Source organism: Strongylocentrotus purpuratus, unplaced genomic scaffold (assembly GCF_000002235.5).
Source record: "Strongylocentrotus purpuratus isolate Spur 01 unplaced genomic scaffold, Spur_5.0 spur5_scaffold_2, whole genome shotgun sequence".
In the NCBI taxonomy this organism is placed as follows: Eukaryota; Metazoa; Echinodermata; class Echinoidea; order Camarodonta; family Strongylocentrotidae; genus Strongylocentrotus; species Strongylocentrotus purpuratus.
This window is the reverse complement of record NW_022145605.1, coordinates 15,666,670-15,686,641: the sequence shown is the minus strand read 5'-3', so window position 1 is coordinate 15,686,641 and position 19,972 is coordinate 15,666,670. Positions and strand designations below refer to the sequence as shown.

At 37.7% G+C, this 19,972-nt stretch overlaps 1 protein-coding gene across 4 annotated transcripts in view; it reads left to right on the top strand.

Moving 5' to 3' along the window:
- Window positions 1–19,972, top strand: part of LOC577755 (active breakpoint cluster region-related protein) — a 77,749-nt gene that overhangs the window by 13,923 nt on the left and 43,854 nt on the right. For 3 of the 4 annotated variants that reach the window (XM_030991780.1, XM_030991779.1, XM_030991781.1), the window contains exons 2-5: window positions 7,998–8,164; window positions 10,087–10,206; window positions 14,832–15,017; window positions 19,652–19,802. In XM_030991780.1, the coding sequence (XP_030847640.1) occupies window positions 7,998–8,164; window positions 10,087–10,206; window positions 14,832–15,017; window positions 19,652–19,802 (624 nt within the window). Of the gene's footprint in view, window positions 1–3,345; window positions 3,931–7,997; window positions 8,165–10,086; window positions 10,207–14,831; window positions 15,018–19,651; window positions 19,803–19,972 lie in introns of those variants that run through there. The other variant, XM_030991782.1, reaches the window with a different exon arrangement.

The following is a 19,972-nucleotide window of genomic DNA, read 5'->3' as shown; positions in this document are numbered from 1 at the left end:
ATTATACTGCGTCTGGAATTACACTGCAAGGGTCGTGGTGGTGATTGGGGGGGGGGGGGGGGGTGGCGGGGAGCAATAGCGTGTGAAAGGTACAATGCATATTTATGCATTCCATACTTTTCTTTCTGCTAACGTCATATGATATGTGTAAATAACCACACCTGAGTGAACTCATACACAGGTATTATATTCATTCTCGGATGTCAATACGATATAAAAGAATGTGATAATGGATATTCATGCTTTGTTGTGGTATATGCACGTTGATGCTGAATAAATATTTCAGTTCATGTGTCAACGACGACGTAGATGTACATACCCATGTAGTCTGCAGGTTCAGACTCTAATTTGAAACTGCACCACAATTCCTAAAGCCTTGAACAGAGCCTAGCCTTGTCAGTCGCTGCATTGCCATTGGTTTTAGGTTCATGGTCTCTGGCCGAGTCCCGGAGTACAGAGCCAAGATGAATGCCATAGTCAGCATAGTCTCATTGTGCGAAACATTACGCACAACAACTGACAAGGCCAAGGGTGTGTGCCTGCAAACTATAAGACCCATAAAGGTCCCAAAAGCGTGAGCATTTGGGACCCACTTATGAGTGCTCCATTTACTCTATGGCGGAAGTAGGATTTATTTGAATACTAATCAAACAGTGTTCCATGGTCAAACAAACATAAAGAAATGGCATTTTAGCCTCGTTGCGAAATTGAAAGTAGGTTTGGTCAAGTTCAACTTACAAATTACCACAACTGGTTCAGCTATTTGTGAGAATTTATTACAATAGACGTCACTATCTGCATGACTACCTATCTGAAAAGTGGACTAGGTGTCAACTATTGGCTTGTATTTGTCAGACTTATAACCTCATGTACGTGTACTGTATTCTATAGACCAAATCAGGTGAAAGCGGATATTAATTTTGCTCAAAATAGTTGAAGAATTTGCTTTTTAAAATTAATATTGTTTGTTATGTGAGGTTGTGAGCTATGAAAACAAATTGAATAAATTCATGACTTGAAGATTAATAAATCAGCAAAATTATTCATCTTAAGTTTAGGAATTGTCAGTGTAAAGTCCCAATGTTATTGAAGAACTCACTGTCCATTGCCGACGAAGACAAACATGTTACATATTTTGTTTATAATAATTGTTGTTAGCTTTTTAAATTTTGTTAAATATGTATGAATGTGTTTAAACTATTAATTAAGTGCCATTTCCCCCAGATCATTAGAGTGTCATTTGTGTTGCAAGTTTCCCTTTTATGTGAAATGCCTTCCTGTTGTGGGTTACAATGATATGACCAGCATATTTTACTAAACTGAAATTCGAGAATTGTCATGTGTTATAGATCCAGTGTTCAAAACAAAGGCCTAGAAAAATCAGGAAGTTTGAAACACAAATAAATACTGAAATCAGGTGTGTTTTCTTGCTGCTTTTGCTATTTGTTTTAAACTTTTTTGACTTCTTAAGTCCAAGATTAAAGTGTAGATATGCTTTTTATTAGATATAAGATATAAGAAACAAGTTTTACAGATTTTTTAAGCATGAAGAAGTTAGGATTTAAACAGTTCACAAAATCATATAGTTCACCCATTGCACATTTCTGTTCATGATCATTCATGAAGTGACCAATGTGATTTATTATTTTAACTTTAATGATTTACAAAATGTCCACATTTAATAAAATGTCATTAACAGAAAACCATGTTTTCCATTTTCCAATAATCCTAAAACTCGATCCATTCAATAAAAAGTACAAATTTAGTGGTTTTTAGACGTTAGTCCTATATCTGAATATGGATATCATGTTATTTCAAGTTGCAAGAAGTCCTGCATACTCAAATATTTAATTCAGGGAGTGGTTGATAAGGTGCACTGATTTAATTTCTTCATTAATCAGTAAATGCAAATATCATGAAACATCTAGATCATGGCCCATTTGGGGCCGACAGGGAAATGTGAGGTCTGCCCCAGTTGCTAAGCAACACATTCTTCGTCACCTTCTTGTGTCCATGGGATCCTTTCTGTGGGGAATGTTGAGTGAAGTCTTGTGAGGAGGGGTGATGTTTGAAATGGGTTGGGGGGGGGGGGGGGTTAAGATGGGGGGGGGGTGGGATAGAATACAAACAGCTGTGAAGTTTGTAAAGTAAAAAGTAAAGCTGTAAAGTGAAAGTTTGAATAAAAGAGGCAAATGTAAGAAAATCGATGAGAAAATACTGTGAAGAATTTGGCAATTCATGTAGCAAGAGATATTGGAAGGGAATTCAAATACAGTTGTATTTTAGGGAGATCATAGTCGTCATAATGAAAATGATGAAGTAATTCAGAAAATCAAGAACAGTCAAACTTCAAAAGAATGGATAGAAACATAGAGATGAAGCCATTTTTACATGGAGGGAGAAAGAGGGATAATCCTCTGCTGTTCCTTCATTTGTTTAAGGAAAAACCGATAATAGATTACTTGAGATTAGTTTCCTTTCTAGCATTTTTATGCAGGACCAACATTTCAAATGGAGCATAGTGGGGGGGAGGGGGGGGGGGCAATGACACTGACCCCTCCCCACCCCCCCCCAAACATCAACATCATCAACAAACATATAGGTGTTGCCTGTATCGTAAGAGCTTCAATATAGTCACTGGTCATGGGCAGTATTTTTAAGGAAGGGGAGGGGGTAGATAACAGGACCCTACCCCTCCCTCTCATAAAGAACCATATAGGTGTGACTAGGATAATGGACCTACTACGGTCCATGCTAGTATCCTGATAATATTAACATGGTCGTTGATCAGTAGTATGGGAATTAACTGGACAGAGAGGCTAGGAAATGGGGCAGGTTGGCGTCCCCCAACCTCTTGGCCCTTGCTTCCCCCTCGACCCTCAAGAACCTAAATATATACATGTAGGTGTGGCTAGTATCCTAAGTTGGTGGTACAGGAAATAACTGGACAGAGACCTGCCCGACTTGTTTTGCTCCATGGCCTTCCCACCTGGCGCCTTTCTCCATTTTGAAAAAAGCTCAATACCACTTGACGAACATCCGATACTCTTCTTGGCATCAAAAGACTTGTCAGATCCAATTTCACTTTTACTCTCTGCATGTGCTCTGGTAGTAGATTGTCAAACGATGTTTAACGTTCAATATAGCAGCCATAAATAGTGCTCGAGGTTATTGTTTCTGAAGATCTTTCGATAAATCTGCCTTGTGATCCTTGTGATCGTGATTAATGGGCCTATAGCATACCAGCCTTTTCAACTACTTGCTTGAGACGCTGTGGACTGCGTTATTATCATGTTGGATGAATAATGATAATGCATTGTTATTCTTTTGTGAAATATCTCTCGATCAGATCACCTTGTGTTTTCTTGTAAAGTACTTGAGCTTCGAGTACTTTCGTTATTTGAAGAGTGAAATATGTGTTTTCCTATGTACTAGGAGTGGCTTGGATACAAAGAGACAATCGACCACTCCGTGCTCATGTTTCAATATACCATGCAACCTACACATTTCATTTTGGAGCTTCATATCTCTTTGGAGGACGGAGAATATTCATATTTATTTCCTGTAGTTGATATAGGCTGTGAACATGGTGGAATCGAACGCATAAGCTTTCGGAAAGCATTTTTTAGAGAGCTAGCAAGAGAATAGAACACTCCGATCAGAGTCTGGATGAGTTCCTGTAACATTTCTTGAGCATTGAAATGAAGCTTCTCTGAGAGTTTTTGTTTGTGGTCAAAATGGTGGATGATGAGGTGAACTTTCCTGACAAAGAAGAAGGAGAAGAAGAGGGGGAGGAGCAGGAGCAGGAGGAAGAGCATGAAGAGGAGGAGGAGCAGGAGGAGGAGGAGGAGGAGGTTGACTATGTGTGGAGTACAAATTGGCACAAAGAAGAAGAATGGTATCTAAAGATTATAGAGGAAGGGCTGAATGGTAGGTTACTATAAATTTCATTCAAAAATGATGGAAATTTTCTAAGATGTAAAGTACTGTACATGAGCGAATTGATCAACTGTTCTGTTCAGTTATTATTCAACCCACTTACGTTTGCCTGTAGATAAGCAACTTGTGGACCTACTACAATGTACAACTTGCAATTCATTCCTATGGACTTGAATGTATGCATAACCATATATAAACTAAAACACAGGCAAAGCCTGCGTAATATATACCTATCCGCAAAGTCATTTTTAATTACAACAAAAGTTGCTGGGTGTATTATGGTGTTTTATTATTATGTGTGTGTCGCCAGTGGTTATTATACTGTTTTAGATGTACATCTTCACATTTTGCTGAACATCTTCACATTTTGCTGAGGACATGCCATACTGACCTAATTAAACACACATTATTGTCTGTTTGGAGCCAGAAGGGCATTAACTCAAACAGGTACATATGTACATGTACTTAGACTTAATGCCCTTTTGGTTCAGAACAGACAATATGATTATCAATATCGGGTGACCATGAGCATGTAGCATTCCTTTCTCTTTTGTTATTGTTGTCATTTAAGCTATGGTCACAAATTAGAGCAGCGACCGACCGATCAGTAGCCTGCTCGGTCGCTGCTGGAATTAGGCATCGCCCAGCGATTAGTTCGGTGCCCGGGCGGCGACCGCCCAGGCACCGAGCGTATTTTGGGCGGCGGATGAAAAGTGGGCAGGCGCCGCCCAAATTTTAACTCCGCGCTAAAACTTCAGCGGCGACCGAGCGATGCCCTAACAACGAGCGGTGACTGGCCGGTCGCCGCTCGGTGGCCGGGCAGCCGCCGGGCAGAATTGGTTAAAAACTCGCCGCTCGGCCGCCGAGCAGGCTACTTTTGGGTAATGTGACCATAGCATAAGTAATTGGAACATGCATGGCCAAATGAAAGAGGTATTGTCCCTAAACATATATAGCAAACAAAATATCACATTGTTTGGGCTGATAACTCCTTGATAAGACTGATGGGTGCATAATTATGTGGTGTTCCTAAATCCAAGCGAAGGTTAGATAAACAATGGTTTGTCAATTTGCAAGGTGTACATACGCCTATGAATCATAATTAGAGCTTGCGGTGATGTCGCATGTTATCATTGAAACTAGGCGGTGATGTGATCTCTGTATGACTATGAAGTCAAGAAGTCCATGTATGGAATTGGGCTTTCTCATCCTGCCGTGATGAAAATTTGTTGTTAAATGTCTGCACTTCACCTAAGATAGATGATGTTATGAAAATGAAAGTGACAAACATCAATGTCATTATTCAGAAGATATTGTATTGATGGGAAGGATAACATTAATCGGAATCAAACTTGCTGCCAGGATTGCCGATTATAATTGACAGTATTAAAACCCTGATTTAATAATATTGACAAACATCAATGTCATTATTCAGAAGATATTATATTGATGGGAACGATGACATTTATCAGAATCAAACTTGCTGCCAGGATTGGCGATTATAATCAATAGTGACACTAAATTTAATGATAAACATGTTTGATTAAAGAGAGAGAGAGAGAGTTTTATTTGAATCACTAATTTATCTTTCTTTTTTTTTTTCATTGAAATTATATTTGTGTTTTTATGCATCTTATTCAATGTACTTAAAAATGTATAATTATGTAAAATGAAGAAATATTTGTTACTTTATGTATATGATTATGTTTCATTTTGAAAATGCAGAAATAAAAACAAACAAACAAACAAACAAACAAACAAACAAACAAATCACACAACAAAAATTGGAAATTGTTTAGAACAGAAGTAAATCACCAACCCTGGGTGCTGATGTACTCCTCCATCTTCACATTTCCGTATCTCATAACAAAGAGCTAAGTGACTATGCGCAGGATCTTTTTTGTGCGCAATTACCACGTTTGACGCGTCATATCTGAACCATCCTCAAATGCCATGTGCATGCATAGCCACTAATATGTACTCTTATCTATAGTGAGTGCAACAGGTGGATAATTTTCCTGAAATGATTGGTCACAGCAGCCCACCTTTCCTCCTATCATATGTACTTTAATCTGAAGATTAAGATAGTCTGATGATTAAGATTGTTGGTTGATTGTCCTTGAGACAACTCAATCCCTTTGACCTTTCTTCAGGGCAATTCCATTTGGTCTAGTGAGAACAGTGCCTGCATTAGCCATGCGTATAAGACTCTGAATAAGGTGTGTGTTCACGCATGATAGGGCAGAAAACAATGTCTACTAGTATTTGGAGCCAGAAGGGCGTTAACTCTTATGTTAAATAATATGAGTTTATGCCCTTCTGGCTTCGAGCAGGTGAAGCACTTGGGTACTGAAGTGCGTGGTCTAGTGGATCACATGTTTCAGGGTTCGAGTCCCGCCGCGAAACTAATGCCCTTTGGCAAGACATTGATCTACCTTTGCCACACTCGACCCAGGTGAAGTAAATGGGTACCTGGCATGAATTAATTCCTTGATCTGCTTGAGCGCCATAATGGCAGCCATGCTATAAAAGCCGTGGTAAGAATTGTGGAGTGCCAAGAGTGTCGAGTCTGACAGACATGAGCGCTATACAAGAACCCACTATTATTATTATTTTTACCAAGACAGATGTGAATGTACAGCGAAGGGTGTTTTTAAAGATCACTCAGTAGAAACAAAAAAACAAGAACAAACGTGAAAGGAATAAATACCCATGGTCTTCATAGACAGGTGGTCACTTTTAATAGCAGTTCTTCACACTATTACCTTGCAGAGGTTTAATTGATATATATCCTGTATGAATCCCAGCTGTTCCAATTGCTGTATGGGAGGTGGATGATAGGTCTCCCTTGGGATTAGAATGATAGGATAAATTAGCACAACTGATAGTATATGCCCCTTCCCCTCCCAATAGCTCAACTATTGTTTCAAAGAAGCGGGGGCAAGAAACCTCAATGTGGCTATGACCATTGCTATGACTAACGTGAACCCACAATATATGTCCAGTAACCCAGACATTGTTGTCGTCTTCATATGAGTAGGCCTATACTTCAGATGAAAGCTTCAAGAAGTTTTTTGGGACAGTTTTCTTCGAGTTTTCTTTGAGTGTGATGGATTGGGTTGTTTTTCTGTGGATTTTTGAGGGAATCATACTTTCCAGTTCCACTTGTACTTTCTGTTTTGACAATTAGAACAATGACATTGTCACTAAGGTCACAGAGTCTTTGCAACCAATTGAACTTCTAGTTTCTCAAGTCACGATATCATTAAGGTTGTTTACTTCTGCTGCTGGCTCATTTATTCATTGACATCGATCGATCAAAGGCAAGGATATCTCATATTTACAGAGACCTCTCTTTTTCACCCCTTGTGTTCGAATTGATTCTGCCAATGATCGAGAACAAGTTTTTTAAAATCCAGATATACATCAGTTTTCAGTTCATCCCTCTGTGATTTTACATGGATTTATAGTGCAAGACTTTGTGAATGATGATTATAGTCCATTGTGGAAATGCTTTTGCTGGCTTGTTTAATAGGTGAAATCTGTTATTGAAACTGAAAGGACTATACTGCGACAGTGGTAGAAAGAGAGTCATGAGTAAGTATTGGCCATTGTGAAAAAATGTATAATTTTTGCATGTCATTAATGGTGAAAAAGAAAGGAATCTGTTGTATTCATTTCAAGTAAGTTCACCCCCCCTCTCTCTCTCTCTCCCTGCGATAAACATGATTTGCAAGTTGAGAGTTGGCAGTACTTCCTCACCTGCATCGATCATTCTGAAACTGAGGAGTACCTGACATACCTGTGATGCATGTACAAAGCGCTGCCAAGCCATGTGAAGTTTATTGTTTACTTTGTTGTTAATGTTTCATTGTTTGTTATCTGAATATATATTACATTATCCATTTCATTTGTTTCATGGATACTGTGGATTCGTACACTCTATTTCAGAGGAAAAGACTAATCTTGTGTATTCTGGAAAGTAATTGTGCCATTTATCTTCTTGAATATAAATGATAATCAAATTTGTTCTCCAATTTGTTCTCATCCCACTACAGGAGCTCTGTCTTCAGATTCTGCAAGCCTAAGATCGGTGGGTTCCGTAGAAGACAAAGATGTGGATACAGCTATTACCAGACCCAACGATATCAACATCACTTTCACGGACAATGAACAGCACCCTTCCCTTCGTGATTCGCCTCGTGCTCCTACAACACCGAGCCGGGTAGGTTTTTATAGTTGTTCAGCTTAATTAGTCATAGTCAATTTGTTACATAGGTTGAATCCCTATAATCCAGGGGGGTGTTTCACAAAGATCTTAAGTAGAACTTTACACTAAGTTGGACTTAAAAATTATGGAAAGCCGTTAGCGTCTTTGAAAATATTTTGTAAAAGTTATTTTAGAAGGCATAAAATGTTGATTCAAATCATTCATATTTTCTATCATCATGGGAGATTTCATGTTCTTGATGTGGAATTTATGAAAAGTCTAAAATACTTGAATTTTTGCTTTTGAATATATTTAATTTTAAGGCTTCAAATGGCTCTCCATAACTTTTAAGTCCAACTTAGAGATAAGTTCAACTTAGGATCTTTGTGAAACACCCCCCAGGACTCAATTCCCTAACCCTATTTAACCCTATCCCTAACCCAATCCCTAACATTAATCCTAGCTGTAACCCTAAATCTAACCATAAACCTAACCCTTTAATACTGTAACCCTTACTGTAGCCTTAACTGTAATCCTAACTTTAACCCTAACTGTATTAAACCCTAAACCAAAACTAACCTAAACCTAAACCTTGACCAACCCTAACAATGCCATGACCTTAACCCAAATCCTAACCATTACTTAAACCCTTATCCTAAACTTACCTGAAACTTGTAACTACTTTAACCCTAGAACTACAGCTATATTTGTAAAAATATAAGTGTAAAACCAAGTAATAAGTTCATTTGTATGGAAGTAGAAAAATAAGAGACATGGAATGCATATATAGGGTTATACATTATTATTATTATATCAGTACAACTGCATGGTGGAGTAATTTCAGAGGAATTCTACATCATGTCACCACCCATTTAATCTTGCTTCCTTTAACCTTACAAAGTACAAACTATTTTTGTTTCAACCCTGAATTTTTAAAAGTAAACATATACCTTTAAATATTTAGAGAGTAATTATTAATTATGAGTAAGAGTGGGCATCGAGCATTGCGTTCATTGTCCAGACCGTTTCCTGTGATAGGTTTTTCTTCGTATGAGAACACAACGTGTTTTGCATGTTTTGGGAGAACATCCTAGATTGAGGCTAATTTAACAAATAGATATTTGTAGCTGAAAAGGTGGGATTCTATAGAACCAGGAAAATTGGGAAGATTGAATCCGATGATTGTGGTACAGATTCAAAAGTGCACTTACTATTGAACCGTACCTTTGTGGCTTTTGGTATAAACAAGTAAAGCAGACACGTACTTGTATTCTATGTGTTGTGATTCATACTTGCTTTTAATAGGTTTGAATCACCAAGGGTAATAATAGTATTATCATTGGTGGGGCGGATCGGAAGTGGACCACCCTTATGAAGAGAGAAAAAGGAGGGAGAGAGACAGAAAGGGGGGGGGGGAGAACAAGACAACAATGCAGACAGACAAACAGACAGCCAAAGAAAGACAAGGAGAGAGAGAGGGGGAGAGAAAGAGAGAGAGAGAGAGAGAGAGAGAGAGAGGGGGGGGGGGGGGGAGAAAGAGAGAGAGGGGGGGGGGGAGGGAGGATGGACAAGAGGGGCAGAACAGACAATCAAAAAGACACACAAAGCTAAAGAGACTTGATTAAGTGTTTTCCATAATAACATGTTATTTATTAATGACAAAAAAAAATCAAAATATAGAATTTAAGAATACTCAAAGCTTAAAATGATTCCATTTAAAACACAAAGATCAACAAAACATAATATTTAAAAGATTTGTTTTCTATTGGATAAATGTGTGACATCTTTTATATTTTTATTATAAATCATATTCATTTGTTTTAATTTGGATTTTGGTTTAAAGCAATTTTCTTGAAGTTGAATATTCTTAATTTTGAATTTAATTTTGATTTTTGATTTTTTTTTGTTTTTTTTGTTATTGTTTTGTTTTGTTACAGAGTGATTCAATAAAGCTTTCAACACCAGAGGTGGAGAAGTTGAGCATCAGGAGACTGTTATTGGTTGGCATTCTGGAGAGTGAGCAAAAATACATCAAAAGCCTGGAAATTCTGCAACAGGTAAGCATGGAGAAAAGGTTACCAGTCTCTGAATCTATTTCAATAAATAAATGTACTGGTACTGGTTTGTCACAAGAGTAAATAACATCGTCATGCTATCAATAACAATCATCTACTTTTCCAAAACAATATGTGGATTAGTGTATGAAAATACGGTAGGTGCGTGTACTGTTTTCATTTCATGTGATTCTAAATTTGTAATTGTTTGAAGTCAAACTTGAGATTCAAGTTTGCTATCCTTGACAAAGAGAAAGTAAAGTACTTTGACATGCAATGCTCGTACACTGCTTCTATGGAGAAAATGAGAGCCACTTAAATACATTGTGAGGGAAACACTTATGACGACAGTTTGTAAATAGACCAACTTCAAACTCGAAGAGAAAGTCCACCTTGGCCTCAATTGAGTGTTTTGTAAAAGCAGACACAAATTGTGACACAGATGTGAAATAGAAATGTGAGGAAAACATTATAAAGGATAAGAAAATTATTGAACTTACAAGTTGTCATCAATGAATTACAAATCAACTACTCTGTGTAATTTCCCTTTTTTGTTTGTTTACAACAGATTCATAACTTTATATTTTTAACAAAATTAATCTATTGTAATACCTATAGGACTTGATCATGTATTCAACACGTGTTACTATGTACACACTCCCTGTCCGGAAAGAAACATTCCTACATCATCAATGGAGAAGAGTAATATTTTGTTTTGCAGTTCTAGGTACAAAATAAATGAAGATCTTCTTGCAAGGGCAATCAAAAATATATGAAATTGATTAAAACATAACTTTAACATTACATCATATTTTAGATCATATTTTCACTCGACCGTTATTGATCCGTTATTCTGTTTCTCTCAATTTTAGTATTAATCTAATTTGATTTTCGTCTGGAATTTCCCTTAAAAACAACATTTCGCCTCACTAGTCAATGTAAATACACATACAAATGTACATGACCTTCAGGCCTCGTGACAATAGTCATCATCTTCACCCGACTGATACCATATTTACTCTTTATGTCAATTATATCCATCACGGTTTTCGTTGTTTGTCATGATAAATATTATTTGAGTTCAATAAAAGAGAGACATATATATATTTCATGTATTCAAGCACACTCCCATTGAGTCTACATGTACTTTGGCCTATGCATAGGATTCTGTACGGTGTTATTCCTATTTTATCTGAGCTAATTTTCCATTGAACTGTTATTAATCCAGGCAGTATCATAAAGGGATCAGCCCTTTTAACTGTTTTGTCCTTTGCATTTGTACTTACAAACAAATTATTATTTTGACCATGACACAAAAATCATCATTTGCAACCACAAAAAAACTAAATATGGCGACTGTCTATGTTGGAAACTTGCAAACAAAAAATTGTTGAGGTTGAAGTCACACTACGCAAGGCCTGAGGTTGTGGTGAGATAGAAAAATGTAGATTTTGGAAATATTTCATATTGTAGTGTATAACCTTGCTCTCAGAGAAATAAATGATTTAGTGTATTTAATTTGTACATATGTAACCTACATGGTTTACAAAAAGCCCCTAAAGCTTGCTGATGCAGCATGCACACAATTACATGTACATGAAAGTTGTTCATACATGTAGTTATGGGGAAGTTATACTCGGATTGTAGTCTGTACAATCTTGGCCTTAGCCACAAATGTATTTGAACAAAACTTTATTCTTTCTTTAATATATATTCCAAGATTTCGTGTTAAATTAACTATATACTACTAAGATGCAGACCTATGTATTTATGATCTTTCTGCTGAACTTGATATGCTTCTTAAATTCAAATAAGCAAAATACTTCCTCAATGTTTGCTTGATTTCATGTGGATTTTTTCATTTCAGAGCAACTATTTACTGTGTGTTAGTTAGTGCAGGGATGTGTTGGTGTGTATTTGTTTTGTTTATTTATTGTTCTCTTGTCAATGTCAGATCAGTGAACAAATATAACAGAAGGAATTTTTACTGTAGGGAAATAAAGCTGGCTATAAATAGTACAAAACATCCAAGGGGCTGAAGTATTTTCAACATAATGACTATTTACAACACATATTGGTTCTGTTATTTGTGTCGTAAAAAGGATGGATACGAGTGTTCTATCATAGTCCTATTCTCCTTGTCTTGTATTTAAGTCTGTATTAATTGATTATTTTTCAGACTGGTGCAAATGCAATTTATTCTTAATCAGATCACGGTGCAATATATCTTTTTACCTTATAACCTGGGAATGCCTTTTATATCAACCTTTTAGGTAGAATTGTTTTTAAATGTTATATGTATTATGCCAACGTTCATTACATGTGTATACTCATGGTAGTCACGTAAATCTATTCAAAAAGTATATTTAACAAGTGATCAACATGTTATATCCGTAACATATAACAGGACGTGAAATTTTCCAATATTATTAGTGATGAAACAATGTTGATTTGAACAAAGCATTACAACATATAATTATTTTCTTCCTTTTAACAAAAATCAAATAATGATGGTAAAATGAACTTAGAAGAGCTCTCATGCAAGATCCAATTATTGCATGAAATCAGAAGAGGCAGAGTTGATATTAGTTTTCTTAGAATTTTCCTCCAGACATGAGTTCTTCAAAGGATATGATGAGAATTTCTTAATAAGAAGCTTGTTTTCTATCTAATTGATTATTTATCTTGAGGAAATCTCATTTTACATAAGTGGTACTTGACTTGAGCTTCAGGATGCATATTTGAAGCTTGTGTATTTATTAAAGCACTCTTTTTTTTTTTTATAGTGGTGAATCCGGGATCCTCAGGAAGGGAAAGGGGGTGGGGGACACAATAAATGGTCATCAGCTTTTCTGTGTGTATTTTTTCCTTCCCCTTTTTCTTCCTTCCTTTTACCTTCAATTTTATTTTTTGGGTGGGTGGAGGGGGGGGGGGGGGGAAGGGGTGATTGGGCCCCTGGATCCTCCACCATTTTAATTACCTGGTGATTATTAATAAATATTCTGTCGTACAAGGCTTGGTATCATACGTGTACTCAAAGGCAATAATAGACGAGGGAATCAAACTGCTTTATCTACAATGATGGAAATGACTGAGCATTGGTTTTTTGAACAGTTCATCAAGGAATGAATGACTTCATTTCTACAAATGAATTGACCTGAATAATACGTGTACTTTTAATGATGACAAAGATCTTTATAATAGCTTAGCGTATATCCTGTACAGTGTATTTTGTTCCCGGTAGTATTGAAAGTATTTATAATTTGCATGTGGTATCGGTAGTTCTCATTTTCCATAAATAACTGAAAGAGATCAAATTTCATGTTCATTCATTCTCAAAGCAGTAAAAGACCATTCCTGAATATGAAATAATGGATTGGTATTGGTACTAAAAGACACATGAAAAATCTGATACGGAATATTCATAATTTTTTTCTTAAAGGTTACATGTAAATGCTCTCTGAAGGTTAATATACTGGTAGCAAAAAAGTTACAAAGCTATATTGGGATCGAATGTGTCTGTTTGGATGCATCTGTGTATATGAAGACTGAAAATTGGCATAGATTAGGAGATCATAGTTTATTTTACTTGATAGAAAAATATACAAGTAGGTAATTCATAACTCATCCTTTCCACCATCCCCTCATTCATTCTCTAATTGTCTCCAAATAATCATTTGCAGACGAGCACCATTTTATTCCAAAACTTGCTCTTCATCGATGCCATATGAAAGTGGATCTTCTGATCTCTGCATGCATGCTTGATTATCCCATGGAGATACAGCCCCATGATTATTCAAACTATTGGCTAATGACCTTCCTGTTATGACTGCGTTCAAGAGACCATCATCCTCTTGTATCAATGGCAAATTGGCACCGCGAGGCGGCAGGCGTTTGGGTCAAGTGTTTAGGCGCTCAACTGACGCATGTTTTATGAGATGACTCAGCGTCGTGAAAGGGGACTGAAAGTAACCAAAGAGGTGTGACGCCTCAAAAGGGGGGAGAAAGATGGAGAAACGGAAAGGGCTTTCCATCCCGTGGAGAGGGATTAAATAGGGAACGTGACAAATTGGTATCAAGAGATACCCTTTATTGACAGTAAACATGTAGCGGTGCTTCATTAATACTTAGTGATACTTATATAGGATGTACAGAGTGACCTCTAAAATTTTGTTGACAATGTGTTGACAGTAAATTTGTAGCAGTGCTTCATAAATAATTTGTGATACTTATATAGGATGAAAAGAGTGACCTCTTAAATTTTAGAATGAATGCAGAAACATCACTGTCTAATATGCACACGCTTCTTCTACTAGCAAATTGTTGATTATTTTTTACTGAATGTGAAAATCTTTAAGATCATGGAAAATAAACATTTTAGACAGATTGTCTATTAAAGCGAGGAGTGACAGTATTTTAAAAATTGTAGACTTTGACACTGTTTTGGTGAGTAATGCGCATGCACCACTTGTCGCTGTCCGGCATGCGTTTTCACGGAAGCGAGAAGAGTCATGTGAGCAAAAACCGGAATCGTACCAAAGTTTCATTTACACTGCAAAAGTCTTTGGAATTTTGTCTGCCATTTAAATGCAACTAATTGAAGTGTTTTTTCCCTTTTTTTCTCATAGGTAATGAAGACATTCAAAGGCAGCATCAGAACCTCCGACCCCGTCATGACTGACGAGGAATACGACACCATGTTCTTCAGGATACCGGAGCTCTTTAACGTTCATCGTCAGTTTGTCAATCACATGGAACCCAAGATGAAGGAATGGACTCCAGAACAGATGCAGGGAGACTCTTTCAAACTTCTGGTAAGTGGGCTGGCATCTTTCTTTAAGTGTTTTGACATCATTCTTTAAAGCCCCACTGTACTACTTATAGCTACGTCTTGCGCCCTCTGTATAGAAAACAATGCCTAAGGGGGACCTGATGGTACGTCCCCCATGATCCTCTTTCCTTATGTTAAGTGAGAGCTGATTTGATGAGATAACCACCTGTCAGTGATCTTGCAGGGTGGTCTAATCCCTTCCGGCCAAACTAGTACAGATGGGCTTTAAGTGTTCTTGAGCTTTTGCTGTTATGCTTTGAACCACTTTTATGGTTCTTCCACACCCGAAAAAAGCCTCCAAAGAAAAGGGTGGGTAAACGTACACCCGTCGTTTATTCTTCTTCTAGGAAAGGTTCGTGCCAAATATTACCCTGAATAGATTTGCTGTGCTGCCTAAACATGTAGGTGCTGAAAACATTGAAAGTATTTCTGCTCCTAGGTACCAATTTTACACTTCAGGGCCCGTCTTACAAAGAGTTGTGATTGATCCACATCAATTGTAAGTCCTTCAATCAATCCCAAGTTTTCAGTCTCCTATCTCTTATGTACATACATGTAGTTGCGATTGATATCAATCACAAATAAGTTGAGATTAATATCAACTCTTTGTAAGACGGGGCCCTGGGTTGAGAGTGGTAAATGAAGATAAATGTCTTGACATAGGACAGTGCTCGTAGTACATGTGCGGCTTGAAACCAATATGATTACACTTCATGCTCCCGGCTCCACCTTTAGAATACTCCTCAAGCTTTTCCCAATGTTGTTAGTCATATAATGGATGACATTCTTTGACTTCAATAAAGTTCTTTTCTTTTTTCAACTCTCCATTTTTCCATATAATATATAGAAAATACATATTGTCTGTCTTCCTGAGTACTGTATAAATCAGTGTTTGAAAAACCCAATTTTTGTTTTTTTAATCACTTAAAAACACCTACTACAATCAGATTGTAATGAGTATGAATTACTCATTTTCATCACCAAGTCATGGATGTAAATGTATTGTGTTACTATGCTCCGTGCATGTGTACAAATTGGAGCCAAGCTGGGATTTTCATAGAATTAGCACATGCCTGACTTTGCCGTTAGCCATAAAGTGAATTCATTGCTTTATTAGCTTTGGACTATGTGCCGAGCTGAGGCATCAATAATTAGATTAATGAACCAACGTGTATGTGTATTGAGCTATTGGGCGGGAGGTAATTGGTGTATAAGTTGGCTGTTTGGATTAGCCTGGTGTCGCAATGTCCTATTGAACCCAATATTACATACTTTGTCAGAAATGATAGTGAGAGAGAGAGAGAGAGAGAGAGAGAGAGGAGGGGAGAGGAGGGGAGAGGAGGGGAAGCAGAGACAGAGACAGAGACAGGAATGTAGAGAAAGAGACTGACCCATGTTGAGATTGACAAAAGGAGAAAAGAACCTGGGTGGTTTCGCAATGTGTTATTGAACCCAATAGTACATACTTTGACACAATGAGAGAGAAAGAGAGAAGGGGGGGGGGGAGGAAAGAAAAACAGAAAGACAGAAAGACAAAGAGGAGACAGACATACAGACACAGAGACACGTATAGAGAGAGATGGACTCATGTTCAAAGAAAAGTGAAAAGGATAGTCAGACACAGAAACAAAGAGAAAGGGAGAGAGAGAGAGAGATGGACAATGAAAATGGACCTAATTAATTTTTTTTTTTTAAACATCGACATAGAGTATTGAGAAAGAAAGAATAGAGGGAATGAGAGAGAGAGAAAGAGAAGAGAGGGAGAGAGAGAGAGAGAGAGAGAGAGAGAGAAAGAGAAGAGAGGGAGAGAGAGAAAAAGAGGGAGTGAGAGAGAGAGAAAGAGAAGAGAGGGAGAGAGAGAGAGAAAGAGAAGAGAGGAACAGAAAGAGAAAGAGAGGAGAGGGAGAGAGAGAGAATCAGAACTAAAAATTGTGTGACGAGCTAGCTGAGTAAAAATGTGACATAAATACAATACCTCTATTGATTTTAGGACATAAACCTTGTGATATTATAGGCCTCTGTTTCAGTATCAGAATTCGCAACAGCAAACCCTTAAAATAAGTGTGACGACCTATTCCAGTTGCCTTTTGTTCATTTCAAACCTAAAACATAACGAGAATGCAGTGCATTGCCCAAATAGGTGTGACATCTGAGTCAGAACTGTATGATAGAGAGAGATGATAGTCATTTAGTCTCAATCTCTTTTGCCTAGCAAAAAGTAACTAAAAACAAAAGCCATTTGATGATGAAATTACAGACGCTTCTTGTGTTGTCGGTTGAAATCCGCAGCTCAGCCCTCATCAATAAATGGTGAGATTGCGTGAGTCACTCATTAAGGGCATCAGGAGGGTATTGTACCTCGTTTACTTTCCTCCTCCCTAAAGTCAAACTAGACGAGTTGGTGATGAGGATGATGAGGGCGATGGGACCGGTGTGTCAGTCTATGTTCTTTGTTCTCTCTCTCTCTCTCTCAAACACTTGTTCTCTTTCTGGCTCGTCGTCTCTTACTCTTTCTATATTTATTCTTTCTATATTTATTCCATCTTCCTAAAAACTGGAGTGATGAGGATGGTGGGACCATGTGTCAGTCTATGTTTTTTGTTCTTCTTTCGTTTTTGTTTCTCTCTGTCTCTGTCTGTCTCTCTCTGTCTGTCTCTCTCTCTCTCAAGTTGTTATGAGGATAATGATGATGATGATGGGGATTAAGCTGATGGGATCAATGTGTCTGTCTGCATTCCTTGTTCTATAAATGAGTCTCTCCGTGTCTCTCTTTCTACCACTGTCTGTCTCTAACTCTTTTCTATTTTTCACTCTCTTCTCTCTCTTTCTCCCTCGCTCTCTCCCTCTCTCTCTCTCTCTCTCTCTCTCTCTCTCTCTCGCTCTCCCTCGCTCCCTCTCTCTCTCTGTCGATTCCCTTGATTATGGGCTGAATCAACAGAGAGTGGTAAAGTCCATGTGTAAATATGATGACAGCCCACACCTAGCACAGTCACTGTCCAAGAAAAGAATAGTCTTACGTCCACAGACTGTCAGTCACAGAGGAAATCATGCTTCCCCAAATACTGGCACTGCCATGAAAGTAATTTTGAGGTTGAGATTTGTAAAACTAATGTTTTTGTATGTTCGCACCTTTCCGGGAATATATGAAGATCAGCAGACAGTATATTCCATCATACTGCAGTATGATCATGCTTTAATAGAATATGGCTAGATAAAATCGTCGGCCATTGATAACGACGTAGCTCATTCTGACAGCCTTCTTACGGCAGCTGACGAAAAAAGGACATCATATTTATTATGCACATAATAATGTGAATGACATAGCCGCATAGACCTATCTAGAATACTGAACATCCACTCATCATGTGATTCAAATTAAATTCAAGGAAAGGTCTGGATCGTAAAAACTACCTCCGGCCCATCAGAGAAAACCTTGATTAGCGTGAGGGGACGGGGATAAAAAAATGTTTTTATCCAACGGACCGCAAAGATAGATTCCTCCTTAAAAGGATGATACTTTTTGTGGTTTTATAGCACAGGCCTTTATTAGACTGTAATTGGATAAAGAGATGGTCGATTTCAGAAACGAGGAGGGGGAAAAAACGTGGGGGACGGGGAAAACAGGTATATCAATATTTTCCGGGTATAAACAATAACAGTGGGGATGTCCTATCATTGTTTGATTAGTTTCTAGAGACGAAGGATGACTCATGGATGGCCTAAATTGAATATGAAGTAGAGATGCTCTGTTTTGGAGGGAAATTGGCCTGATTGCTTGGAAAGCAATTTTCTGGAAAGTCATCTTTATCTGGGAAACGGGGTTCGCAAAAGTTCAGGGAACTGACCGAGCGTTAGTTGTGTCCTCATGCAGGTTTCAGAATGAGTGATTTGAAACAAAATTATGGAAACAGGAATGATGAAGGTATGATGTCATATATTACATCATATGCCCAAGTCATAGTACTGACTGTCTCTGTAGGGCTGTAGGCACTGTGTATATACTGTAAAAATCTATTTTCGTATAATGACTGAACCACTATTGCACAACCATGTTTTTTTTTAACGCTACACTTTTTTTGCAATTTTACGTACTAGAAATGTTCCATTATGACAATGTGCTTTGCATTTTTATGTAAATGGGCCACAGGATATCCTTCTTGATATTTTTAGTAATTAAACCTCATTCGGACTTTATCTTTATCTTGCATTGTTTTTCAAGAAATTAATTTCTATTTTCCACCAATAATGAACATCATCAACCATAAGACTTACCGGAGACACAGTTTTCCCCACAAGAACTTTAAAATTGCTCCTAATATATTTTGAAAATGAAGTCTTATTTTTCTACTTGAAATGTGAAATTTGACTCATCTATTTTGAAGCTTGATACCATGATTTTTTTTCTCCCGTTGACGTTGAAAAAAAAAAGACCATGATCACAAGCTCGTCTCATGATATGTTATTGTAATACCGATGAATTTTTGTTATCTCTGTACGGATGAATGGGAACATCATCCTGTGCATGTCATAACTATCCATCATACACCCATCACCCCATTGTCACCTTAATTGCTCTCTAATAACCCCCTCTCCTCCTTTTTTGTTTACCCCTCCTAGGCGAGCCATTTTGACATCCATGAAGAATACATCGCCAACTACAAGCGTGCCATGAGCACCTTGCAGCACCTTCAATCGGAGAACGAGCTGTTCCGCAACATTGCCCAGCAGGCACTCAAGCTATCGTCAGGAGAGATGTACACTCTAGAGGGTAGGTGGCAAAATGGGGTCTCTTTTTGGGGGAGAGGGGGTGGGGGGAGGCAGGGGAGATAGAGGAGGAGAGATGTGACGACAGATGTACACCCTCGAGGATAGGTTGTAAAATCAGGCCACTTCCTGTTGGGGGGGGGGGGGTGGCAAGGGAGATATGGTAATAATAAT